The following is a 27050-nucleotide window of genomic DNA, read 5'->3' as shown; positions in this document are numbered from 1 at the left end:
ATCATGTAGGAGGAGACCCCAGTCCAGTCTTTCGGGGCTAGGGGGTGAGGTCAGGGGAGGCTTCTAGGAGAAAGCGCTGTAACCATCGTTCTAAAACTAAGGTCTGAAGAATGAGTAGCAGCAGACTCGGTGAAGAGGAAGAAGCGTTTCAGGCGCCAGTAGTATCACCTACAGAGTCGTAGGCCAGGTAAACAGGGCCCAGTCAGACACAGTAAAGGGGTCTCTTCAGGCTGAAATGTAGAGCTGGGAAAAGAAACTGTCCAGTGGAAACAATGCGAGCCGCATACGTGTTTTTAGATTTTCAGTAGCCATATTTAAGAAGTGAAAAAAATAGGTGGATTTAATTTTAACAATGCATTTTTATTTAATCCAGTATGTCCACAGTGATATTTTGACGTGAAATCAATATAAACATTATTTTGTTTTTAAATAAATTTATTTATTTATTTTTGGCCGCGTTAGGTCTTTGTTGCTGCTCACAGGCTTTCTCTAGTTGCCGCCAGCGGGGGCTACTCTTCGTTGTGGTGCGCGGGCTTCTCTTGTTGCAGAGCACGGGCTCTAGGCGCGTGGGCTTCAGTAGTTGTGGCACGCGGGCTCAGTAGTTGTGGCTCACGGGCTTAGTTGCTCCTCGGCATGTGGAATCTTCCCCGACCAGGGCTCGAACCCGTGTCCCCTGCGTTTTGATGAGCTTTAAGCAGAGGAGTGACCTGTTGGACAATTGTAAAGTTCTCTCAGGCTACGTGTGAGAAGAATGGATTAGTTGGAGAAAGTCTGTTTTATCCCTTTTCCACACCACCTTCCGTGTTGATCCAGCCAACAGTGATATGTCTTGCCCTTAGATGCACAGCACTTGTTGTCCATACTGTTCGTTGACTAGTCATACACAGTCTTGTGACATCTTTTATGTTGACCTGTCATTTTCCAGCATTTTTTTGTTTCTTAAGAGCAGAGACTGGGTGTTTGCTTCAAGTAAGCACTCAATTTGTAAGCGCTCAGTTATTGTTACTTAACTGATAAATTTCTGGAACAGAGTCAGTGGGCTGGAAAGGTTTCAGAAAGCAATATGCTTTTGTTCAACAGACATTTCTTGAGCACTGCTGGATACCAGCCAGGTATCATCCTTGGAAGAAGTAAACGAACAAAACAGATAAAAAGTTTGAAGTAGCAAACTCTTCGAGTTCCTGCTATGTCTGATTCATTCCATACCACAGCCCTGTGAAGAAGGTCCTTTTCAGTTGTCACTTAAACGAGGAGATGGAGACTCAGAAAGTGGTAACTCATCCAGGATCATTCTCCTAATAAGCGGTGGGCCTAGGGTTCTAAATCCTAACACTCTTTCTGCTGTGACTTGCTGACTCCTTAGAAATAAGGCTTTCTTTCTTTTTTTTATTATTTAACTTTTTTTAAAATTGAAGTATAGTTGATTTACTGTGTTATGTGGGTTTCAGGTGCACAGCAGAGTGATTCGGGTATATATATATTCAGGTTCTTTTTCCTTATAGGTTATTACAAAATATTTCAAAATATTGAGGATAGATCCCAGAAATAAGGCTTTCTGAATAGAGTGTTCAGTCTGTGATGTAAACTGGATAAGATATTAGGTTAGGTAGAACTCATCTCTCTATGGAGAGTTGTAAAAATCTCAGTACTGGACTGATTTGCAAGGCAATTGGAGCCCTGTGGTATTTTGAAGATAGAAATAATATTGGTGATTTTTTTACATCTGTAGGTACTTTTATTTGGAAAAGGGAGTGTATAGAATCCAAGCTATCAGTTAGGAGACATCTTTAGTAGTCTGGGCACGTGAAGGCTAAAGTGTAGGCCAGTGATTCTAAACCTGTCCAGCCCAGAGCCCCCTTTTTATAACAAATATTAAAGTTTCCTGTAATATCCTAAAGATTTATAGGCAATAAAAAATACCCATAAGCATAATTTAAAAAAATCAGTGTACTGCTCTAATTGAAGCATAAAGGTAAAATAAGTATTTTATTAGAAAATAATGTGTCTACTATTTAAATACGTAAGTACTCAGGCATGATTACATTAGAAGACACAATGAAGAACTGATCAGTTGCTGGCATATTGCACCAGTGCAAAGAAATCATTGTGAGTGGGATGGCTATAAATTCAGGCTGATTTCAGATGTATTACATTGGCAGTTCAAATACCATAAGAGCCATTGTCATCGACAAACTAATTTTTCCCAAGTTGTGAACAATTTTTGGTAAAATTTTGAATGAAACATAGTGGAATCTTACCTCAATTTACATGATAGCTGCAATTCTGGAAAATTCAGTCTTCACTAAAATGGTGCAAACATGATATATTTTATATGTAGTAAAGTCCTAGACTAAGATGATCATAGATAGACTTTTCATCTACTCAGTGTCCAGTAGAGTCTTTTAAAATCTTGAGGGATGCAGGCAGTTGTTTGTTGTCCTATGTTGTCTCATATATTTTAGGACTTCTAGGATCCATAGTCCTCATCCACTAAATACCCTCCTTCCTATCCAACTTATCGTGACAACCAGAAAATGTCCTTGCAAATTTTCAAAAAGTCCCTAAGGGTCTGTTCTGCTTCTGTAAGGAATCACTGGTCCAGGCAGTGACCAATGATGAGGTGGAACATAAGAGAGTTGATAATAATAACTTTGGGGAAACTTAGAAGTACTGAAAGTGATGGGAAGTTGACAAAGTGTAGGATAACAAAGAACAAATGACCTAAGTATGGGATATATTTGCTAATCATATTGAAAATAGTAGAAAATCAAATGTTTGTCAAGGAATTGAAGAAGACATTTTTCATACCATTTTTTAAAAAGATGCAATTTATTTTAAAGTTTTTGAAATATGTATCTGCAGTTGTAGATGTTAAATAACTGTCTCATGTAAGCTTTCCTTTAGGGATTAAGAATTCAGGTTCATTAGCCTGTTTGGGAGATTAAAAGCTAAAAATGTAGGAGGAAATACCTGCATAGTACTTTGAATAAAATACTATCTTACAATTAATTGTTTAATAATCACAAGTCATGACCAGACTTTGCTGTAGCAAAGCTGCTTCTCATGGACAAGTAGAAAAGAAACTTTAAAGTTAAGAGGAGAATATTAACAATTTTTAAAGCAGTTTGAACAAAATTCAGTTTGTATGACTTGGTAGCCTTTCAATTTTCAGTACTTTCCTGAAGAGTGTAACTCCTAGTATTATTAGGATGATGTAACATATAAGAAAATTAGCCACATATATGTTTCAGTGTAAGCAAACCTTATACATGAAAATCAAAACCTATCAGACATGTAAATTATCAAGTGCTTATTCATTACCAAAAAAAAGAGACCACTTTTATTTTTCAGTTGCAATTGGAATTTAAAATATTCACCTTGAAGCTTACCTTTGAAGAAATCACATGGATTATGTATTGTATATCCATATTTTTAACCTTGCCCTATTCTTTCCTCACTGTAAAACAGTGTTCCTATCATTGTTATCATAAGAGGAGGCTAAAATGTAAGCTCCCTGAGGAGGGACTTTGCTGTCTGTGTATTTCCAACATTTATAAAGGTGCCTGTTATGTGGTAAGCACTTTAAAAATAAATTGTTTAATGAGTACATGTTATTCTGGAATGGGAAGGAATGAGAAGAATAGAGTTAATAAGAATTTTCAGTTGTCTACCAGTGAGTCCTACAAATAAAGATACAAAATTCAGCTTATTTATAATGTAGCTCGTTATATCCCCTCCCTATGCATGGTGATTCTCACCTATCCACTACCTTGAATAATGCCATCAACACTCCACTTTCTCCCTTCTCACTGTTATTCTGTTGGTCTAGCCTCTCTCCTCTGACCTATTGTATTGATAATAGCCTTTAAAAACAGGTCTCTTTGCTTCTGGTCCTTTACCCTTTTTACACTTCACACAGCCATCAGTTATTTTTCTATACTACACAGCTAATTATGGTACTATAATTTTTAAAATTAATTTACCAAGTTCCTTTTTATAAATTTACCAAGGTCCAAACTTCCCATGGTAATTATATAAATTGTACAAATATGCCATTGTGATATACAGGACTGTTCATGAACTAACCCCTAAATGACTGACTTAACGCAGCCTCATTCTCCATCTCCTTCACTGTACTGTACCCTGTGCTATGATTTTACTTACTGTAGTTTTCTCCTCTGTCTGAAATTCGTTGCCTGGCAAACTGCTGTTCTTTTTTTTTTTCTTTTTTTAATATATTTACTTTATTTATTTTTATTTTTGGCTGCATTGGGTCTCCATTGCTGCGCACGGGCTTTTCTTTTAGCTGTGGCGAGTGGGGGCTGCTCCTCCTTGCGGTGCGCGGGCCTCCCATTGGGTGGCCTCTCTTGCTGCAGAGCATGGGCTCTAGGCACACGGCCCTCAGTACTTGTGGCACTCAGGCTCAGCAGTTGTGGCTCGCGGGCTCCAGAGCGCAAGCTCAGCAGCTGTGGCGCACGGGCCTAGCTGCTCTGCGCATGCGGTATCCTCCCGGACCAGAGCTCGAACCTGTGTCGCCTGCACTGGCAGGCAGTGACTCCTAACCGCTGCGCCACCAGGGAAGCCCCTGCTGTTCATTTTTTAAGACTCAGGTTACTGATGTGAAGCCTTACCTGACTCGAGTTCCCTTTCCCTAGTAGAATAAAGTTGTTTTATCCTAAGTACTTCCTTAGAAAGTCATATACAGTTTTTTATTAAATTACTTCTTATACTATATCAAAATTATTTGTATATGTATAAGCACCTAGGTTGTGAAGTCTTAGGGCAAGAACTTATATGCTTGCTTCTGTGATTGGCATTGCAGTCGATACATGGTAGTTACTTGTTTATTAAATGAACAGCTATTAACTTTTATTACTACTGAGTGGCTTAATAAATAAACATGGATGTTTGGTTCAACATATTGATGCATGTATTCTTTTTCTGTTGGATTTCTCCTTTATGTTAGTTTCTAAGGGAGAAGAGTCTGTGTCTGTCTTGCTCACTACTCTGCCCAGAATTTAGCACAAAGCCTGTCATAGATGCTAAATAAGTATTTGTATACTTATAGATAAATGCTAAACAAATGTTTGTTGAGTGACTAGTCTCCATATTTCTCCATCACAGCTACCATTTTGATGCAGAATTTATTATTTTTTAAAAATTTTCCTCTGGTACAACTATTGTCTATCTTGAAAGTTAAATGTTGCAGTCTCAAGATAGAAGTTTTAACATTTTATAACACTTTCAGGCAGTTCATATTTATCTAGAAGGTTATTTACTGCTTTTGCTGTTTTGGAAGAATATAATGCCTTAGGGAATTTGTAAACAATTTTGATGCTTTTTTTTTCCCCAGCAGTATCAGCTATGATGGAGTGGGCTGTTTTCCCAGTTCTCAGAAATTCTTTGATTCAAGATGATGGAACATTTAAAGTAATGTGTGTTTGTGTGTGTGTGTTTTTCTGGTGGATATTTGAAACTGGGTGATAGTAACAGATACCTGACTTGGCCCAATTGTTGAATTGCTGGCATTATTTAAATAGTACTTCTTCTCCTTTTTGAAACATGTCTTTTAAACTAAAATTAGATATTCTTTACAGGCAAGGACCAAGTTTTAAGGATCCTTGTTCTCTCAGTTCTCAGCATGGTACCAGCCTTGGTTACTGCTCTATAAATCCACTGAATAATTAAATTAAAAAAGGAATGAAACAACTAGATGGAAGAAAAACAGAGGATTAGAGGACATGTTTTACAGTATGATGTACTGATGGCCTTAAGGAATAAAAAAGACTAAGATAAATGATATTCTCTCTCTGATTTTTTTTAATTGTAAAGACAGACATAAAATATAAGCATGTATTAAATATTAGGTGTAGTCAGAGTACACATGATGCTCTGACTTCTTCTGACGTGCTTTTCCAAATTTTGGTAACTTTATTGCTTGATGCCTCTGATAACACAGGCAGTCTCCAACACTGTTTTTAAAGTTTGTCGATTCAATTCAGTATAATAGATTTTTTTTTTTAACACCAAATACATAGAAGCTATATACGAGGTGTGTGTGGGGAGATGAGTGAGCCAGGATTGCCACCTTCAAGGACAGAGGGCAGCAAACTTCTTTTGTAAAGGGCTGAATAGTATTTTAGGTTTGCAGACCTTATGGCTTCTGTCACACTACCAAACTCTGCTGTTGTAAAGCAGAAGCAGCCATAGACGTACAGCCTAGCTGCAATGATGTTAAAGTTTTACTCACCAAGAACTTTATTACTGTATAGTACTTACAGTATTTCTAAATGTGTTACATGGTTTTGGTAAAGATTTTTTTTTAATTAATTAATTAATTTTTATTTTTGGTTGCGTTGGGTCTTCGTTGCTGTGCGTGGGCTTTCTCTAGTTGCGGCGAGCAGGGGCTACTCTTCATTGCAGTGCGCGGGCTTCGCATTACGGTGGCTTCTCTTGTTGCAGAGCACAGGCTCTATGTTCGTGGGCTTCAGTAGTTGTGGCACGCAGGCTCTAGAGCGCAGGCTCAGTAGTTGTGGTCCACGGGCTTAGTTGCTCGCTGGAGGTAAAGAATTTTAAGTAGAAGTTTTAGTAAGTGCCATGAATTGATACCTAATTTGTATATTTCCATTTGGGGTAACCCATTTCATTCTTTCCTTCCATGCTAGAAAGCTTGTGATATTCTATTCAGAAACAGTTCAGAATCATTGACTCATTTACTCTCAGTTTTGTGTCAGTGGATCTATGCCTAGCACTGAGTTTATTGTCTGTATTTGATCAATATGGTAAGGTTTTTTAACTGTGAGATTTTGTAGGGGATTGTTTCAGGTGCTTGTAGTATAAAATCACTTTTGGCCAGTACAAAAGCTGTGACCATGTGGGATCTTCTCATGATTTTTGTTTTTTAATAACCTTTATTTTTTTTCTGAGTTTGTCTTCAAACAGTGCTTCCCAATCTTTTAAACTTTTTATAATGTAACAAGTTTCATACCTGTCTCTTGCCCCCATAATATTAGTAATATTTTTTATTTTTAATCATTGAATATATAAAAATAAGGTAAAAATTAATGATATGCATGAATGTATTGAGTTTATGATATGCAAACGAATAGTTAGGGAGGAAATGAACTAACATTTAGTGAATGCTGTTTACCAGGCACTGTATTATATTCTCCCAATTCTCATAATAACCCATGAAGTTAGATGTTACTTTTCACCATTTTACATATAAGAAAACTGAGGATCCAAGAGGTTAATTAACTTTCTTAAGGTCATATAGCTAGTAAGTGGCAGGACTAGGATGTGAAACCAATTTTGACTCTAAAAGTCCTTGACTTTTATACTGTACCATATTATTTCTCCATCATTTAGATATAAGAAATTGATGAAATTCAACTCCAAGAAATGATATACAGTCTTGGTTTTTGTGGTACTTTTCAGAGTCTTCAGAAGCTTCAAGATATATTTTAAAATTCTGGTTTTTTAAATAAATTTATTTATTTTATTTATTTATTTTTGGCTGCATTGGGTCTTTGTTGCTGCATGCGGGCTTTCTCTAGTTGCAGCGAGCGGGGCTCCTCTTCATTGTGGTGCGCGGGCTTCTCACTGCGGTGGCTTCTCTTGTTGTGGAGCGCAGGCTCTAGGTGCGTGGGCTTCAGTAGTTGTGGCATGCAGGCTCAGTAGTTGTGGCTCACGGGCTCTAGAGCGCAGGCTTAGTAGTTGTGGTGCATGGGCTTAGTTGCTCCACGGCATGTGGGATCTTCCCAGACCAGGGCTCGAACCCGTGTCCCCTGCGTTGGCAGATGGATTCTTAACCACCATGCCACCAGGGAAGCCCTGTTTAAAAATTCTTAAACTTCAAAGCAGAGTTAATTTTATTTCACCTTAACTCAAAAAGGAAGAAAAGAATACTGTGTAATGAAATTAAGCTATAAGCATTACTACTGTAAGAAATTACAGCCTTAAAGTAAAAGACCCTATTGTAAGGGAGTAAAAGTAGCTTTCAGGAAATGGGATGATTTCCCAAGCAAGAAGAATAACCGAATTACAAGGTGTTGCAGGTAAACCGAAGGAGAGAGTTTAAGGGGTGCTTTCCAGGGTCTTCGAAGTCAGTATAGTAAAAGCTTGTAAGAGTACATGATAGGAGATGTGGCACATATATACAATGGAATATTACTCAGCCATAAAAAGAAACGAAATTGAGTTATTTGTAGTGAGGTGGATGGACCTAGAGTCTGTCATACAGAGTGAAGTAAGTCAGAAAGAGAAAAACAAATACCACATGCTAACACATATATATGGAATCTTAAAAAAAAAAAACTGGTTCTGATGAACCTAGGGGCAGGACAGGAATAAAGACGCAGACATAGAGAATGGACTTGACACGGGGAGGGAGAATGGTAAGATGAGATGAAGTGAGAGAGTGGCATGGACATGTATATACTACCAAACGTAAAATAGATAGCTAGTGGGAAGCAGCCACATAGCACAGGGAGATCAGCTCTGTGCTTTATGACCACGTAGAGGGGTGGGATAGGGAGGGTGGGAGGGAGACACAAGAGGGAGGGGATATGGGGATATATGTATACATATAGCTGATTCACTTTGTTATATAGCAGAAACTAACACACCATTGTAAAGCAATTATACTCCAATAAAGATGTTAAAAAAAAAAAAGTACATGATAGGGAGGAGGCTAGCTAGAGACACAGCAAGATCACTTTTATGGTCAGCGTGCAAAATTAAGTGCAGGATTAAAAGGGAGATACCAAAGATGAGGTATATTTGTTTCTGTTGAAGAATTTGTTTTTAAAGTTTATTTTAAAGTAGACAGATCAGAGGGTTTTCTGACTTAAGTTATTTATTAAACCCTTCTGACTGGTGGGATCTACCACAACTTTTCTTTTTTAACCTTTATTTTTTCCCCTGATTTTAAAAGAAACAATTGTATAATAATATCATATAGTAATTGAAGTAGGTACCATTTATTGAATGTTTACCACATGTAAAGTACTAGGTGATGTATATGTATGTCCTAATTTTTAAAAATTCATAGCAACCCAAGGAGGTAGGTATTGTTTATTTCATTTTACAGGTGAGGAAGCTCTAGTATAGAGGTTAAGTAACTTGGCCAAGGTTATGTTGCTGATATGTGGAGAGTAATTCAAACCATATTTCTTTGAATTCCAAAGTCTGTGATCCAAAGATTTTGTTTTAGTGATAAAAGGTAGGTAATAAGAATATATAACTACTGTTAATGTTTTGTTTTATAGCATTCCATTTTTTTCCTGTGTGCATACATGCTGAACATTCCGTCATATAACTTGCTTTTATTCTCTAACGTGGTCTGTAAACATTCCTCAATATATTATTTAATTGTGGATGCATATTTTAGATGTGCCTTAATTTATTTAATTATTCCCCTATTGTTGGATATTCAAATTGTTTCCAGTTTTATATATTATAAATAATGCAGTGATGCATATTCTCATATAAAAGTTTTTATGCACCTCTCTGATTATTTTCTGACCCTAATGACATGAATATGTTTAAGGCTGTTGATTCCTATGGTGAAATTACCTTCAAGACAGATTGTCCCAATTTGAATTCGTAGCATCAGTTTGAGAATGCTCATTGAACCACTCCCTTGACAATTGTAAGGCTTTGAGTTGTTGGCTAAATGCATGCCTCTCATTATTAATGGCCTTTATGCTGGAGTGTGACAGATTGCCACATGGCCCCATCCAGAAGTTGAAGGAGGTACTAGTAATCCTACTTTCATACTTAACAAACTGTTAGTTTTATATTAAATGTAGGAGTTTTGAACATACAACTTCTTGTTGGAGGTTGAGGGAAGGTAAAATTCTGTGAAAAAAAAAATAGGGAATTATATAAGGAGTGAGGACATCAAGGACCAGTGCTAGGATCTAACTTGACATTAGACAATTAAATGACACTATTTTCTCTGGGTAATTTATCAAACTACCTAGTAAGAAGTTGTACAAGGCAAAAGGTTTGTGAATGGGCACTGAAGTCAGTTAGGGATGTTGCATTGAGTATGAGCTCACACTGGAAAGATAATTGAATGATTTTTATAATCTATTAAAAGACTGTAGGAGATTAAATTGTTGCTTGAAGACCTAGGCTGTGGTCTGGAATTAGGATACCTGTGTTCCAGTCCCAGTGCAGACACTGATAACAATTGCTGTGACACTTCCCTGGTGGTACAGTGGTTAAGAATCCGCCTGCCAATGCAGGGGACACAGGTTCGAGCCCTGGTCCGGGAAGATCCCACATGCCACGGAGCAACTAAGCCCGTGCGCCACAACTACTGAGCCCACGCGCCACAACTACTGAGCCCACGCACCACAACTACTGGAGCCTGTGCACAGCAATGAAGAGTAGCCCCCACTTGCCGCAACTAGAGAAAGCCCGCGTGCAGCAATGAAGACCCAACGTAGCCAAAAATAAATAAATTAAAAACAAAAGAAAACACAAACAAACAAACAAAAAACAATGGCTGCAACTTGGACAAGGCATGTGACTATTCAGGACCTCAATGTCTTCCTCCGTAAAAATGGAGGAAGTGGAGTGGGTTTTGGCTAGATGTTTTCTATCATTTCTTTCAGCTCTAAAAATGCCAGCAAAACATTGGACATCTTATGGAAACTATTGAAAATAAAACAGAAACATATATATATTTTGTGTGTGTGTGGGATCTTAGTTCCCCAACCAGGGATCGAACTGGGCCCCCTGCAGTGGCAGCACAGAGTCCTAACCACTGGACCACCAGGGAATTCCCAAAACATATCTTTTCTGTATAAAAGTATAATGTGTCTGCTTGTAGAGTACTGTGTGTACTTCAGTTTGCACCTTTCAAAAGTCAAATAGAAATAGAACATTTCCCGAAAAAGAAAATATATAAATGAATTGGCGGGAGAAGTGTGTGATTGTGTGAGGGGGAAAGAGGCAGGGAAGGCTCATTTGAAGGTAGGCTAAAATAGTTTAGAACTTAATTCAGGAACAGTGTAGAACTCTTAATTCAGGAAGTTATTGGACAAAAATAATTTAATAAAAGTCAATAAAACAATAAAAGTACAATAACAAAATGATAAAGGATATCTGTTAGGTAAAAAAAGTCCCTTTTCTCCAAATTTTAGATAATAGAAAGAACTAAGGAAAATACTTAAATTTGAAAGAGAGAAATTTAGGGCCAGTGAATAAAATAGCAGTGACAAACAAGTTAAAGAAACTAACTCCTAGAACTAAATGAACCTTGAATTGCCCAGAAGACCAAGCTTTTTAGAGCAGATATATCTGAAGCTTCAGGCCAAAGAACACGTCTCATAGGCTTCACTGATAGACTTGACACATCTAGCATGAAGAGCCACAGAGCACGGATGTAAAGCTTGCCATAGTTCTTACTTCCTAACAGATATCTTCCAAACACCGAAGTCATCTTTCAGTATCATTCTGGTTTAATTTTCTAATTAGAATTTGACTTTGAAAATCTTGCCCCTTTTTGGCCTGTCTGCTTAGGGTTATTATCTTGAGATGATTCCATATTGTTAAATAGATGGAAGTTGACCTTATATTTTACACGTTGTCTGCTCTACGTTTGAAATATTTTATAGGTTACTGGTCTAGTCTGTATTTAACATATTCTGTAGATATTTAACATATTCTGTAGATGATCCCTGCCCTCCAACGTACACATATATTCAATTGCAATAACCTAAGGTCACCGTGAGTTAAGGACAGAATCTCAATCAGAATTCAGGTTTCCCAGCTTCTAACCTTTGTTCTCTCCTGTATCCTCCCTTTTCCCTCTTGGTCTAGCATTGACCCTATCCTTCAGTTTTATCTGGACTCTTCTCAGAAGCCATCTGTGACCCAGAAGCAGAGTACTTAGCAACTGGCCACCTGTCCACCTAACCATCTACACACACATTCATCCATGCAGTCAGTTAACACTAACTTTTATTTAACCCATACGTATTCTAGGAATACAAAGATGAATAGTACCTGCTTCTTGCTCTCTAGAGGCTCACAGTTCAGTAAAGGAGACAAGTTATGAAGTTGTGGTCTGGGATTACAATAGACAAACTGGGATGTAGAGAGGTGGGAGTATTTGAATAGGGGAGAGGGTACTGTTGGCATTGATTTCTTTCATATTTGGAAATTCACTTGTTCCTGCTGCCTATATAGAGTCATTCCATTTTTCTTTGCTATTTAGTAACTGAGAAGCCATATATATACCAGACATCCTTCTGTGTTAGGGACTGGGGTCGATAATACTATCTTTATATGAACAGTGGTGAAACAGAAGGGTGGAGACATATTAGACTCAACTGAATGAGGGTAGTAGGGATATGACTCAGATACCCCAAGTCCCTTAGAGCCAGCAGCTTCAGAGGACGGAGAGCTTATTTTGGGAAGTGACCTGGTCCAGACACAGGTAGGGACCAGCTCACAGGGCAAACATGTAAGGGTAAGTGCAAGTTTCTTATTGGCAGCCTCTGATCAAATATCTGCTGAAACCGACTTTCAGCGTTTTACTTCCACTACTCCCTACTAGCACTGACTTACTAAATTGTAATAAAGATAGAAAAATGCAATCTCTCCCTCAGGTTAAACCTAGTGTTAAAGTGAAAGTTTTTACCAATTAAAAAAAATGTCAATTACTATATTATTATAATCGTATACATCTTAAAGAGAGTTTTTAGTTAGTGCGTGCTTGTTTCAAATTTGATGGAATGTGTTAACACTAATTAGTAAAATCTGTGCACTAGATTATTCTCAGCACATTGGTTATCTCAGTGTAGCTGTATAAAGCACTGGGTCTTAACTCCAGTGTCTCTGCACATTGATGAGGTATCATGAGGTAACATGACAAAGGGATGGGATTACAACCATGTGCCTTTGCACATAGCCTAGAGGGAATCTTATCTATGGTCCGTGATCTGATTTAAAATCTGGTCCGAAGAGAGGGTGTGTCATGTGTCAACTTTTGAGAGTCATTGACAACTAGAATAACCATCCCTTTATTATCCTAAGAAATATTTCTGGCTAAAAATCTAGTAAGTTCTAAAAGAAATTAGATAAATTTATGGAGAAATAAAATATAAAAGCAAACTAGTAAGTTTTTGAGGACTCAGGTTTTGTTTTGAGATTGTGAATCAGTTTGTAACCTTTGTGAGGTGACCTTATTGATCCATATCTCAACCCCTAGTACAGTGCCTGGTTTGTAGTAAGCACCCCGATTAAATGTTTAAATAAATGTTGAATTAGTGAATAATGAATGAGTCAGGGCGATATACCTAAAAACATTATTTTCTGGTCCTGAAACACAGTAGAAATATGTTTCAGCCAGGGTTCTCCAAAGAAACAGAACTAAGTAGAATGTATTATTTATCTATTTCTAGGAACTGGCTTACACAATTGTGTGGGCTGGCAAGTCTAAAATTTGTAGGGCTGGCCTGCAGGCTGGCAACTTTCAGACAGCAGCTAAGTCTTGAGGCAGAATTTCTACTTCCTCAGGGAAATCTCAGTTTTCTTAAGGCCTTTCAACTGCTTGGATAGGTCACACCTATGTTATCAAAGATAAACTGCTTTACTTAATAAAGTCAGCTGATTATAGATGTTAGTCACATGTACCAAATACCAACACAGCAACGCCTACATTGAGGTTTAATTGACTGACCTAGCCAAACTGACACGTAAAGTGAACCATCACAGTATCCTTGGGTTTGAGAACTTGAAGCCAAATGTGCAGCCTGGTGTGGCAAACCTGTGATGAACCCAGGGACTCCTGGTACCCTCTGAGGCGACCAGAACTAGGTCGGTATTGGGACAGGACTTTCTGGCTAGTCACATTTAACGTGAACAAAGAAAGCTGCTTGCGTTATTAGAGACAAGGTTTGTATCAGTGGGTCACTGAATAAATGCTAAACAGTACTTAAAAGGTTATTCATAAGATCATCAGTTATAGCAAGAATTTCAGTTTGGAGAATTTTTTGTTCATTATATTAGAGTGGAGAAGTACTCATTTGTCCTGAGCCTGAGAGTTTTGTTTCTTTTTTTTTATGGTACGCGGGCCTCTCACCACCGTGGCCTCTCCCATTGAGGAGCACAGGCTCCGGACTCGCAGGCTCAGTGGCCATGGCTCACGGGCCCAGCCGCTCCGCGGCATGTGGGATCCTCCCGGACCGGGGCATGAACCCGTGTCCCCTGCATCGGCAGGCGGACTCTCAACCACTGCTCCACCAGGGAAGCCCCTTGTTTCTTATTATGTTTGCTTTTGGGTTTTGTTTTACTGTTTCAGTTTGGTTTTGTTTTGCCCTTTTATTTACTCTCTAGTCATGCTGTAGATATTAGTGCTTGCCTATGGTTTAAAATAAAGTGACTTTAAAGTCAATCAAGTAAGATGTAGTTAACATTGCTTTTTTTTTACTTAATTAAAATTTTTCACTTAAATTAATTAAAGAATTGGTGCTTTGAGAGAAGTTCAAGTGTATTTTTTTTTTGGCAATGGAACAGTAATGGTAAGGGCCAGGTGGATTTAGATTTGAAAATCTGGAACATTCATGCCAGCTTGAAATTTTTAGGGAAGGATAATTGTAAAAATTCTCTTCCTAATGTCATTTCATCATGTCTGACACTTTTTCTGGAATATAAATTCCCTTGCTCTCCTTCTTTTGATCTGCATGTGCACTACCTCTCTTTCTCAAATTCTGCTGATTTGCCAAGCAGTCTTTCTTGTTTCTTCCCTTTTTTCTCCTTTCCACTTGCTGTTTAAATTCAAATAGCTTTCTTTGTAGAAATTGAACCAAATAATAAGGCAGCATAAAACACTGAGTTCAGCAGAAAGTGATTTGCTTGTGATTAACCCTTGAGAACTGAGCCACTGCGAGATAACAAGGGATGTATTTTGAGACAACCTGCTCATTCTTCTTTTCCATTAGTAGATGAGACCGTTTCTTCCCCAGGTGTTAGGAATTCATGTACAGCTTTGCTTGGGTTTTACTTATCACACTGAGGGTGGCGTGTTTTTAGAAAAGCAAGACCAAAGGAGCTTATGACAGCCCTTCCCTCTGCCCCACTACCTGTCACAGACTTTCCTCCCAGCAAAAGGGAACTCCATTCTTCCAGTTGTGTAAGGCAATAACCTTGACATTCTTTCCCCCCAGCTTTACTGAGGTATAATTGACAAATAAAGATTGTATATATGTAAGGTGGACAACATGATTTAATAGACATATACATTGTGAAATGATCACCATAATTCAAGCTAATTAACACATTGGTCACCTCACATTGTTACCTTCTGTGTGTATGTGTGTGTGTGTGTGTGTGTGTGCACGTGCACGCGTCTGTGCACATGTATGTACACATACGGTGAGAAAGCTTAGGTCTACTACTCTTAGCAAATTTCAAGTATAAAACTTATTCATCTTACAGGAACTTTGACCCACATCACCCCATTTCTCCCACCCCAGCCTCTGTTAACCGCTGTTTTACTCTCTGCTTCCATGAGTTTTTGACTTTTTTAGATTCCACATGTATGTGAGATCAATCAATATTTGTCTTTCTGTGTCTGGTTTTATTTCACTTTGTGTAATGTCTTCCAGGTTCATCCAAGTTGTCACAAATGCTAGACTTTCCTTCTCTTTATGGGTGAATAATATTCCACTGTACATATGCACTACATTTTCTTTATCCATTCATCATCTTCTCTTTCTTTTAAACCTCACATCCGGTCTCTTAACAAATCTTGTTGGCTTTTAAAAAAATTAATTAATTTATTTGTTTTTATTTATTTATTTTTGGCTGCGTTGGGTCTTTGTTGCTGTGCGTGGGCTTTCTCTAGTTGCAGCGAGCGGGGGCTAGTCTTCGTTGCATTGTGCATTCTTCTTATTGTGGTGGCTTCTCTTGTTGCAGAGCATGGGCTCTAGGCACGCGGGCTTCAGTAGTTGTGGCACATGGGCTTAGTTGCTCCACAGCACGTGGGATCTTCCCTGACCAGGGCTCGAACCCGTGTCCCCTGCATTGGCAGGTGGATTCTTAACCACTGTGCCACCAGGGAAGTCCCCACACGTAATTCTTTGGCTGCTTAATTTTCTTCATAGCATATGTCACTTTCCATTGTATATTTTTCTGATTTCTATTGTTTATTGTCTATCTCTTTGAAATACTCAGAGATGGGAGAGTCTCCAAATGGCTGCTTGAAAAAATGCCTGACTTTTTTTATTTGGAGTGTTGTTATTTTTCTTTGTTTAACAATTCAGTTACTCCTTCATGTTTTTCTACATGGATCTGTGAATTATATTCATTTCATTTTTGTAATGAAATTTACCTGGCATAGGCCCTTAACTTCCTTTTCTTTTTCTTCTGTGAGACTTTTGGATATATATACCTGGTCCAGAATATTTTAAGACATGATTATGTGTTAATTTCTTGATTAAATTTAACGATCATTTTCCATTATATTTTCCCATTTCAATCATAATTCCATCCACTAGCAGACACCAATACAGTACATAAATAATTCAAGTTCCAAAAGGCATCTGGATAGTGGGAATGCTTCTTAAGATCATTTTCATTCCATTATATTAACTTTTGAGAACCTACTATGTACTAGGTACTTTGTTAGATTTCAGAAATCCAAAGAGGTAAACAGTCCCTACCTCCAGAAGCTCACATTTTAGCAAGGGTTTGAAATAGGTAAGCCATTATTAAATAATGTGCTATGTACTATAATAGAACTGCTAAGTACCATGGAGTCACTAAAAAGTTTTACTTGAGTGAGGAGATGGGTGGCGTAAGTTTTACCTGGAGGTGACCTTAAAGCTATTTGAAATAAGCCGGGATTTTCCAGGAGGAATGAGCAGAGAACAGAAAGGATTAAGAGTAAAATTGTGGGAGTGAAGAAAGAACAAACAGACATCTGCCATGTTTACACAGTTCGTTGGTCATTTTTCATAATCTTTTCTCATAAATCATTTTGAGCACGGTGTGATTAGGTTTTCACATTCCCACATTCCCATTTTATAGATGAGGAAATGGGCCTAGAGAGATCAGCTTAGGGTCGCAGATTTGGTAAATGTTGAGCTGGAATTGGAGCCCAGGCCTGATTAACTTTGAAGCACATGGGTTATACATTCAGGGGTGAAAGGGAAGATTGAGGAAGTTCATGCTTGCTTCATGGGTAAAAAACATGAAGGCTAATGAAAAAAGTAAAATTTAGAACAGTAAGGGCAAAAAGGAATGGGGAATGGTATGCATCAAGGATGAAGGAGATGATGATACTGAGTGGATTTGAAAGCCCAGCCGCCGTCAGAAACCATAATTTTGTCATGGTGCTATGTAGTGTGTTCATAAGACTTTTCTCGTCAGCTTTAGCAGTCTAGGCAGAGGATTCTTTTTTTTTTAATAATTATTTATTTATTCTATTTATTTATTTGGTTGCGCCGGGTCTTATTTGTGGCATGTGGGCTCCTTTGTTGCAGCTTGCAGGCAAGCTGTGGCATGCATGTGGGAGCTAGTTCCCTGACCAGGGATCGAACCCTGGCCCCCTGCATTGGGAGTGCAGAGTCTTAACCACTGTGCCACCAGGGAAGTCCCTAGGCAGAGGATTCGTTATGGTAACTCTCCAGCCATTTTAAATCAGTCAGTGACTTCACTGGGCATTTACTGTTCGTTAATTTCTGCAATGCTATTATACATATGCTTGGACATTTTAAAATCTAAAATATTCATGCATTGTGTATGGTCACAGGGGATGCAGTTAAAACTATGCTTTTTGGCATTTTTGAGAAATATAATCTAAAGTTGTCATGAATTTTTAAAAACTTAATTAAATACCATTGGCCAATAACACATAAATTAGTTATATGTGTACATATCATCTTTGTTTTCTGTGGTGACTATGATGAGATTGTTAAAAACTGAATTTCCAAATTTGGTATGAATGGAATTTTTCTATTTTTCTTATATAGACCACTTTCCCCAAACACTGGTCTGGACCAGTAGTAAAAGAATTAGTTGGTAGAATTTTTAATTGATTTGTAACTGTATTAGTTTTTAGGTATATATGTGCACATACATACCTTTTTTTATAGAAAGATCAACTTGTTATAAATACGTGCTCGCATAATTTTATATAGAAAAAAATGTATCTAAGAATTTATTTAGATCTTCTGCAGGCCTAGAAAGTGTTAGCTGCTTTTCTAACCATCTGAACCTTCAAAGAAAAAGTTTCAAAACTAAAACTTCCTGAAGGCAGCCTTGTGGATGTTTAAAACAACAACAACAAAAATACCTTGTATGGCATCCACATTTACCATCTGCTGTCTCCTACATATGTTTGACACCTATGGCCATTTTAGCTTAGGCCAGAGTACAGGTGTATACATATCTTTCTTTTTAAATCACACTGCCTGTCTTATTTTCAGCCCATATTCTAATTTCCCTAAGTCAAAAAAGTAGCAACATTTCCCTAGTTTCTGTAAAAACACAGATGTAACGTGATATCAGTCTAGTTGCATGAGCAATCATAGACATTTAACCTGGTTATTGCCTAATTGGTAAACAATGACAGTACTTATGGTACTAACACTGCCTCACTCTCCATTTTGCTTTTAAATTGTCTTTTCATTGTCGTTTTTGTTCTGTTACTGGCAATTTAGTTTTAAAGCATCATTGTTTATAAAAACATTCAGAATAAAAATTGAAGCACATCATTGTGCTTGACATAGATCAAATATGGTGTTACGTATATAAAAGAAATAAAATAGATCCTGTTAGCCTGAAGGTACAACACTGAAGTTTAAGTAAATGTGAAATAGCATAGTGATAAAGCATATGTGAATTTTTTTTCAACAGTAGTCAAATAGAGAAGATGTTGATGGAATTCTCTGATATTTACACAGTTATGCCAAATGAACCATGGGCTTTTGTTTTTTAAAGCCCCAGTATGCTTTAGATGTTATTTTACTTTAAAAAAATTTAAGGTCAGATAAAGGTATGGCTGAGAGTTCTGCGTGAACTACTTGCTCAGATTTCAGATGGATTTTCCTGTGCTTCCTGTCTTCTGTATTTGCAACTAGATGATCTCTTTTTTCTGTTTGGGTCATTCATGTATGTGGAGAGTTGGTGGAATTTGTTGTTTTAGAGCTCTCTAAATTTGTGTCTGAAACAAAAATACAAATGACTTTCTAGTGACTGAAAAACAGGTAGTAGATAAATATTTTTCTCTAGGAAACAAATAATATTCTTATTCTGGACCGTTTGAGGTTAAAGTTTTAACTTATTTGCTTATCTCTCTGACAGTATTTCCATAGAAAACTTCATGCAGAGGACCTTTATTCTTATTACAGAGTACAGGAATCTGGTAGTGCAGGACGCATAATAGTTTTAAAATTTCAAGTTGAGTTCTACTTCCAAATAGTAGATTTTTGTTATCAGTTGTTTATGCTCAAAAGGTATAAACTATTTTAATATCAAATTAATTGAAAATACTATTAAAGAGGTAAATCAGATACAGTCCCCTTCCAATAAGTAATTTAATTCCAATAAGAAATGAGTTGTTGATTAGCTATGCTAATACTTTGTCCATTTTCAGTGTGGATGAGTAAGACTTGATTGCACAGTTTGGGGTCATTTATTGAACATTCTTATTTGCTCCAATGATCTACCTAATTTGGGTTTGTTTTTGTTGTTTTTAAAGGTTGCAAGGCCTTTAGTGTTTATCTTTCTATAAAGTTAGTCTTCAGAAATAGAGATTAATTCTGGCGTTAGCATTATTTTTCTTATTGTACTATTGTTGAATGAATGAGAAATGAAATATAAATGGCAGATCTTCTGATATGCTCTGGGAACTCAAAGTAAATGAAACACCCTTCTTATTTCAGTGGGCATTTGTTTATTTTTAATTTTAATTTTTTTTAATATTTTTTGGCTGCGTTGGGTCTTCATTGCTGCGCGTGGGCTCCCTCTCGTGGTGGCGAGTGGGGGCCACTCTTCGTTGCGGTGCATGGGCTTCTCATTGCAGTGGCTTCTCTTGTTGTGGAGCACGGGCCCTAGAGTGCGCGGGCTTCAGTAGTTGTGGCGCATGGGTTTCAGTACTTGCAGCGCACAGGCTCTAGAGCGCAGGCTCAGTAGTGTGGCACACGGGTTTTGTTGCTCTGCGGCATGTGGAATCTTCCTGGACCAGGGATCCAACTCGTGTCCCCTGCATTGGCAGGCAGATTCTTAACCACTGTGCCACCAGGGAGGTCCACATTTATTAAAAAAATTTATTTAATTAATTTATTTTTGGCTGTGTTGGGTCTTCGTTGCTGCATGTGGGCTTTTTCTAGTTGTGGCGAGCAGGGGCTACTCTTCGTTTCAGTGCGCGGGCTTCTCACTGCGGTGGCTTCTCTTGTTGCGGAGCATGGGCTCTAGGCACGTGGGCTTCAGTAGTTGTGGCTCATGGGCTCTAGAGTGCAGGCTTGGTAGTTGTGGCACTCAGGCTTAGCTGCTCCACGGCACGTGGGATCTTCCCAGACCAGGGATCCAACCGGTGTCCCCTGAATTGGCAGGTGGACTCTCAGCCACTGCGCCATGAGGGAAGCCCCACATTTATTTATTTCTTAGAGGTTCTCATGTTGGGGTTTGTGAGCTGAAGGGCTTCAGGGAAACCCATGGATTCCCTCAAATTATATACAAAAATATTTGTGCTTTTCTAGGGTGTATATATATATTTGCGCTTTTCTAAGGTGTTGCTCCATAGAGTTCATCAGATTTTTTAAAAGCTCTTGCTATCTAGGAAAGCTTAAGGAGACAGAACACATCTAAGCATACATTAGTGAAATAAATGCAATAGGCTAAAAATAAAGATCTTTGGGAGATTAGCATAAACGTTGGAGGCTCACCATGTTTAGCATCCTGTAGAGGACCCATTTGATATAGGCCTTTGCCTTGTTGTGTATAGTGACTGGTGTACAGTCATGCTTGTATCATTGAGGGTCCTGGTAGTAATGGATGGTTTTTTGGAACATAGTTTAATGAAGGGACTATTTGCAGAGTTGTGGGCATAGCTTAACCAAAAAGGGATGATGAATCACCCAGGGACTAGCACCAGTTGGAAACAGTTATCCACTCAGGCAAAGAGGCAAGGGGTTGGGAACTATGCTCCAGAACCCAGTGAGAGTTACAGGTATGGAAGAGGAGCCACTCAACAAGAGCCATGGCCAAAGAGGAAATATAGCAGGGAATACGTTGTACTATTGTTTCTACCTCCTTCCACTCTTTGCTTTTCTGCTGATCCTTCCTGTTGGGAAAAAGTCTCATGTGCCTAGCCTTTCAACCCCTCTTGGCCTCGTAAGAATGGGTCTTGGACTTGGAACACTTGGAGCTCACACAACCTGTACTTTGTGGGATTATCGTCCCCTGTTTCAGGCTTGCCCCCAGCTCTCAGTATTTCAGACTCCAGGGATAGTGTGGGATAAAGAGGGGGAGGGTGCTTGTGGACCAATTTCCCTTTATCAGCTGGCTGGCAGCCACTAGCCGTATGAGACTAGTGCACATGACTGGAGCTGATCTTACTCTGTCTCTTCTCTATATGAGTAAATCATTGTTCTACCTAGTGCTTGACTGTTGTGTTTTCCTTCACAACCTTGATACCAAGATATAATGGGCAGAAATGTATAGAGTCCTTTTCTGGGATTGGTAACCAGTGCATGGTGTTCTGTTCAACACTTCCTCTCATTGGCAAAACCCAACCAGAAGCGAGAGGGGGCAAGCAAGGACTGGATAACGTAGTCTTTTGAGATAAGGGAAGACAGAGGTAAAGAGCAAGGCAGAGAAGGGTGGAAAATGAATCTGGAGAGACAAATGGAGGATAATCATCAGAGTACTCAATACTTAATTTGTTAAATTAAATGGAATTTTTAATTGTTAAACGCAATTGAGCCTTACATATTGTTAGATTAAAGTGATAAATGATCAAATGTCTGATGATTTAATGTTTCTGATATAAATACCTTGACATAAAAATCTCTTTAGAATAATGAGGCAACTGTTTGTCTCATATATATATTTGAATAGTAGAAATAATAAAAATGATGCAATAATCAACCTATAAAATTGTGAAATTAAAATAACTTTTCAAGACTTTATGTTTTTCAAATATGCATTTTTCAAAATGTGAAAATTTGGATTATCTAACCTAGAGAAGACCAATTCATTTTCCGCGGCCTACCTCAAAAACCACTTCTGTGAATCTTCTTTTACTTGGACAAATTTAAGAGTTTGTGAAACATTGTTCGTATTTCTGTTACACCACTTACATTCCTAATAGCTAGTTATTCTTATTGATAACATTAAAGTGGTTCACGTTTACTGCCTGTTTACTATGTGCCAAGCCACTGTGCTAAGTCCCTTACATACATTATTAATATTATCCTCAGAATAACCCTAGAAGTGTAGATAGTATTGCTTGGTGCTTGATGCATCAGTGGATAGAACAAACTTCACAAAGGCCAGAGATCTTTATGTTCTTGTATTAATATTTCTACAACATTTTGGTTTTGTGGTTATTGTTAGTATTCATATGTTTATTAGCCATTTAGATTTTTTTCTATGAAGTCCCTGACCTACTCTTTTTTTTTTAATATTTTATTTATTTATTTATTTTTGGCTGTGTTGGGTCTTAGTTGTGACACACGGGATTGTCAGTGCGGCATGTGGGATCTTTCACTGCAGCATGTGGGCTCTTTGTTGTGGCACGTGGGCTTAGTTGCCCCGGCACGTGGGATCTTAGTTCCCCTACCAGGGATCAAACCCGTGTCTTCTGTATTGGAAGGTGGATTCTTTACCACTGGACCCACCAGGGAAGTCCCCCTGGACTCTTGTTCATTTTCTACTGGATCATCTGTCTTTTTCTTTTTTTTTTTTTCTTTTGCGGTACGCGGGCCTCTCACTGTTGTGGCCTCTCCCGTTGCGGAGCACAGGCTCCGGACGCGCAGGCTCAGTGGCCATGGCTCACGGGCTCAGCCGCTCCGCGGCATGTGGGATCTTCCCGGACTGGGGCACGAACCCACGTCCTCTGCATCGGCAGGCAGACTCTCAACCACTGCGCCACCAGGGAAGCCCCATCTGTCTTTTTAATGTGGAGGAATTCTCTGTATTTTTGGGCATGTTCTCATCATTATGTGTTGCAAATGACTTCTCCCATTCTGTGGCTGGTTCAAGCTGAAATATTAAGAATACGTCAGATCTTGATAGCAAAGATAAATATTTCTAGTCAGATGAAAGAATAAACAAGTTTTATGAGGAAGGAAAATAAATTCACACATGAAACCAGTTGAGTACTTTTTTAAAAATAAATTTATTTATTTATTTATTTATGGCTGAGTTGGGTCTTCGTTGCTGCGTACAGGCTTTGTCTAGTTGCGGTGAGCGGGGGCTACTCTTCGTTGTGGTGCGCAGGCTTCTCATTGCAGTGGCTTCTCTTGATGCAGAGCATGGGCTCTAGGCGCATGGGCTTCAGTAGTTGTGGTGCCCTGGCTCAGTAGTTGTGGCTCACAGGCTCAGTAGTTGTGGCGCACGGGCTTTGTTGCTCCGTGGCATGTGGGATCTTCCCAGACCAGGACTTGAACCCGTGTCCCCTGCATCGGCAGGTGGAATCTTAACCACTGCGCCACCAGGGAAGCCCCTGTTGAGTACTTTGGTTGGACTGAGGATCCTTAAAGTGAACCAATGGAAAATAAGACTGGAAAACTCAAAATATGTAGCCCCTGGGAAGCTCTAGAAAATGGCAAAAATATACCTAAACAGAACATCTTCTTGAAATCAATACTCATTTCCCTTCAGTTCAGGAGTAATTACATCTAGACAACTTGAAGGGAACCTCAAAGACTGTTTGGCCTCTTGCTAGCTAGCTCTAGGCTTGTCCTTCTCTGCCAGGGAAAGAATCTTCCTTTACTGAGATTGCCCTAGTGCTCTGCCTTGTGAAAGGGTGAATCTTAGAACTGGAGCTGAGGACTTCCCTGGTGGCGCAGTGGTTAAGAATCCACCTGCCAACGCAGGAGACACGGGTTCCAGCCCTGGTCCAGGAAGATCCCACCTGCTGCAGAGCAACTAAGCCTGTGCACCACAACTACTGAGCATGTAGTCTAGAACCTGTGAGCCACAACTACTGAGCCCACATGCCACAACTACTGAAGCCCACATGCCTAGAGCCTGTGCTCCGCAACAAGAGAAGCCACCGCAGTGAGAAGCCCGCACGCTGCAGCGAAGAGTAGATCCCACTCACCACAACTAGAGAAAGTCCGCGTGCAGCAACGAAGACTCAGTGAAGCAAAATAAATAAATAAATTTATTTTTTTAAAAAAGTCTAACTCTTTAAAAAAAAAGGAACTGGAACTGAGGAGAGGAAACCTAGATGAACTTTCCTCATCTTGTCTATGAAGAGCTCTAGACTTCTAAGAGAGAGTTACTGGGTGTTAAAGTTAGAGCACCTTCATACAGTTGGCCTTCGTGTCTTGATGTTTATCCTTATAGAGTCTCCTCTTGAAGACTTGGGGCTTTGATTTCCTAAGATTTGCATTCCCTTACAGAACTTGAAAACTGATGGCTATAGGGCCTTTTGGTTTTACTATCCATCTAGTCTCAATCTCCATCTTATGATTTCTGCTGTACTGTTGTGAAATGACTCCATTCTATTCCCTAGTGAGATTATTGTAGCTTTTTTTTAGTTTTTGGATCTTATGGGTTTGCCTCTTTCACCACTAATCAGACAGAAACCGTTTCTATAGTGTCTCTCCTTAATTCTGATCCCATCAGAATTTGATTTGGCTGCAAGTACCTGAAAACTGAAAATAGTAGTAGTATCTTAGAAAGACAATTTTATTTTTATCTCATGTAAATAGAAGCAGTCCAGGGGTGCTGTGGCAGCTACATGATCATCCAGGACGCGGGCTCCTTTCATCCCATTGTTCTTCCTTCCTTATCCGACATGGCAGCTCCTGGTATAATGTCTACATTGCAGCCAGCAGGAAGGAGGAATGGAAAGGGAGAAGGACATTCCACCGTCCCATGAAGGACTTCTCTGAGGCTGCACACACCACTCTGCTTATATCCTATAAGCCAACACTTAGTAAACATAGCTGTACCTAAGACTAAGGGGGGGCTTGGAAATCTGTGTCTGGCTAAAAATAGGAAGTTTGATCCTGTAGAAGAAGGGGAAAATGGATCTTGGGGGGCAACCGTTGATCCTGGCTACATAAAACCTTTTTCTGTTGTGACGAATATTTTCCCAAGGTGGTTAAGGAGAAAAGCATAGACTGATATGGAGTATATAACTAATTTAAAATTTATCAGGATGAGCTCATAACTGAGTTCTTGGCTCTTACTGTAAAATTTTTACATTGGTCTAGAAAGGTAGAAATAAGCTAACTCTTAAGTTATTCATCACTTTTACTAATTTTTCACACTTTGACTTCTTTTCTAAACATGGATACATTTTATCAAGGTTTTTAAATATAGCAGCGTCCATTGAGCATTGCATATGTAACTGAGGAGGAAATATTTACCTTTTAGCTTTATAGAAGATAAATACATTAAACCCACTATTAAGAATAGTCTAGGGGCTTCCCTGGTGGCACAGTGGTTGAGAGTCCACCTGCCGATGCAGAGGACGTGGGTTCGTGCCCCGGTCCGGGAAGATCCCACATGCCGCGGAGCGGCTAGGCCCGTGAGCCATGGCCGCTGAGCCTGCGTTCCGCAACGGGAGAGGCCACAACAGTGAGAGGCCCGCGTACCACAAAAAAAAAAAGAAAGAATAGTCTATAGAAAACATTTTAGCAATAGGTAACATAAAAGCTCTTGGTTAGAACAAATTCAAATACATGGAAATTAAATGAAATCTAGAATTATTTTAATTCACTGAAAATTAGCTGTAATCCTGAAGATTTTTAAAAATTCTGCACCACAGAGCTTGAGGAAAATGTGTTATTAATCATAATTCTCATTATTTAAAATGATTTACTTAAAAAACCCAGTATGTAACACTATAAGTGATAATTATTTTTTCCTCCATAGGCAAGAAGTTTGATAGCTGTGGGACTGGGTATTGCAGCTCTTGGATTTGCAGGTAAGATAAATAAAGGATATATATCAATAAATGTTGCAGGAGAAATATTTCCAAGTAGCTTCTATAGTGATTCATGAGAAGACCCTTAGTATTCTGAGGTTTTTGATTTTAAGACATACGTTCCCATTCTTTGCAACATTTATAGTCACTGAAGATTTGTCAGCACAGCAAAATCTAGATAAACTTTGTAGTGAAGGAAATTAACGATACAAAAGCTAGGAAAACTAGCCCCAATAATAATTGATCTTCCTGACATTTTTTTAGTTTGAGCTATAGTGTACTATTAAAAAATAAAATCTCTTTAATATGAAGCAGTGTAAGTGATAATGGGGCTCTTTTATTCTCCCATATTTTTTTCTTGCCGATAAGAATACACATTTTCTGAGCTGTCAGTTCTTTCTGATGAGCGTAGCCATTCTTTATAGTATATTTATCATTCATTTTAACATGTTGGTGTAATTTCTTTGACAAACCCAGGAGAACTTCTTTTACTGCCAAAATCTTTTTAGAAAGAATAAAGATTTAAAGTAAAATTGCTGTCTCTTCTAACCATTAATTTATAGTTTTAAATTGCATAGCTATTCTCTAATTAAATGTTAATCTGAGAGCATTTCCTTGTTGATAAAGGTTTACATTTTTCATTTAGCATTTGTGTCTCTTAAGTTCCATGGATTTGATCTTGTTAATTGGATCTTCTTTTTAGGTGGAGCTACATTCCATTGTGGTTATATGCAGTGAGATCCAATAGAAAAAGAGACATAAAAGATTTTGTTTTGTTTTGTATAATATTTAATTCCACACAACTCTATTTAAAGCACCTTACCAGTAAGAACTTTAAAATCAGGAAGATCAGTGGTTCAGATTCTCTTGGTTCTTGTACTGTCAAAGTCTTGTGTCTCATATAACTATAGTTAACTAC

The 27050-nt window shown here is 38.5% G+C and overlaps 1 protein-coding gene across 6 annotated transcripts in view; it reads left to right on the top strand.

Moving 5' to 3' along the window:
- DNAJC15 (DnaJ heat shock protein family (Hsp40) member C15) overlaps positions 1 to 27050 on the top strand; it is a 213956-nt gene that overhangs the window by 477 nt on the left and 186429 nt on the right. For 5 of the 6 annotated variants that reach the window (XR_009559864.1, XR_009559865.1, XR_009559867.1 and 2 more), the window contains exon 2: positions 26080 to 26131. Coding sequence is in view for 3 of the 6 variants with exons in the window: in XM_060288271.2 (XP_060144254.1) it covers positions 26080 to 26131 (52 nt within the window). In the remaining 3 variants the exon portion in view is untranslated. Of the gene's footprint in view, positions 1 to 1203; positions 1273 to 26079; positions 26132 to 27050 lie in introns of those variants that run through there. The other variant, XM_060288272.2, reaches the window with a different exon arrangement.

This window comes from Globicephala melas, chromosome 18 (assembly GCF_963455315.2).
Source record: "Globicephala melas chromosome 18, mGloMel1.2, whole genome shotgun sequence".
Lineage (NCBI taxonomy): Eukaryota > Metazoa > Chordata > Mammalia > Artiodactyla > Delphinidae > Globicephala > Globicephala melas.
This window is presented reverse-complemented; position numbering and strand designations above follow the sequence as displayed.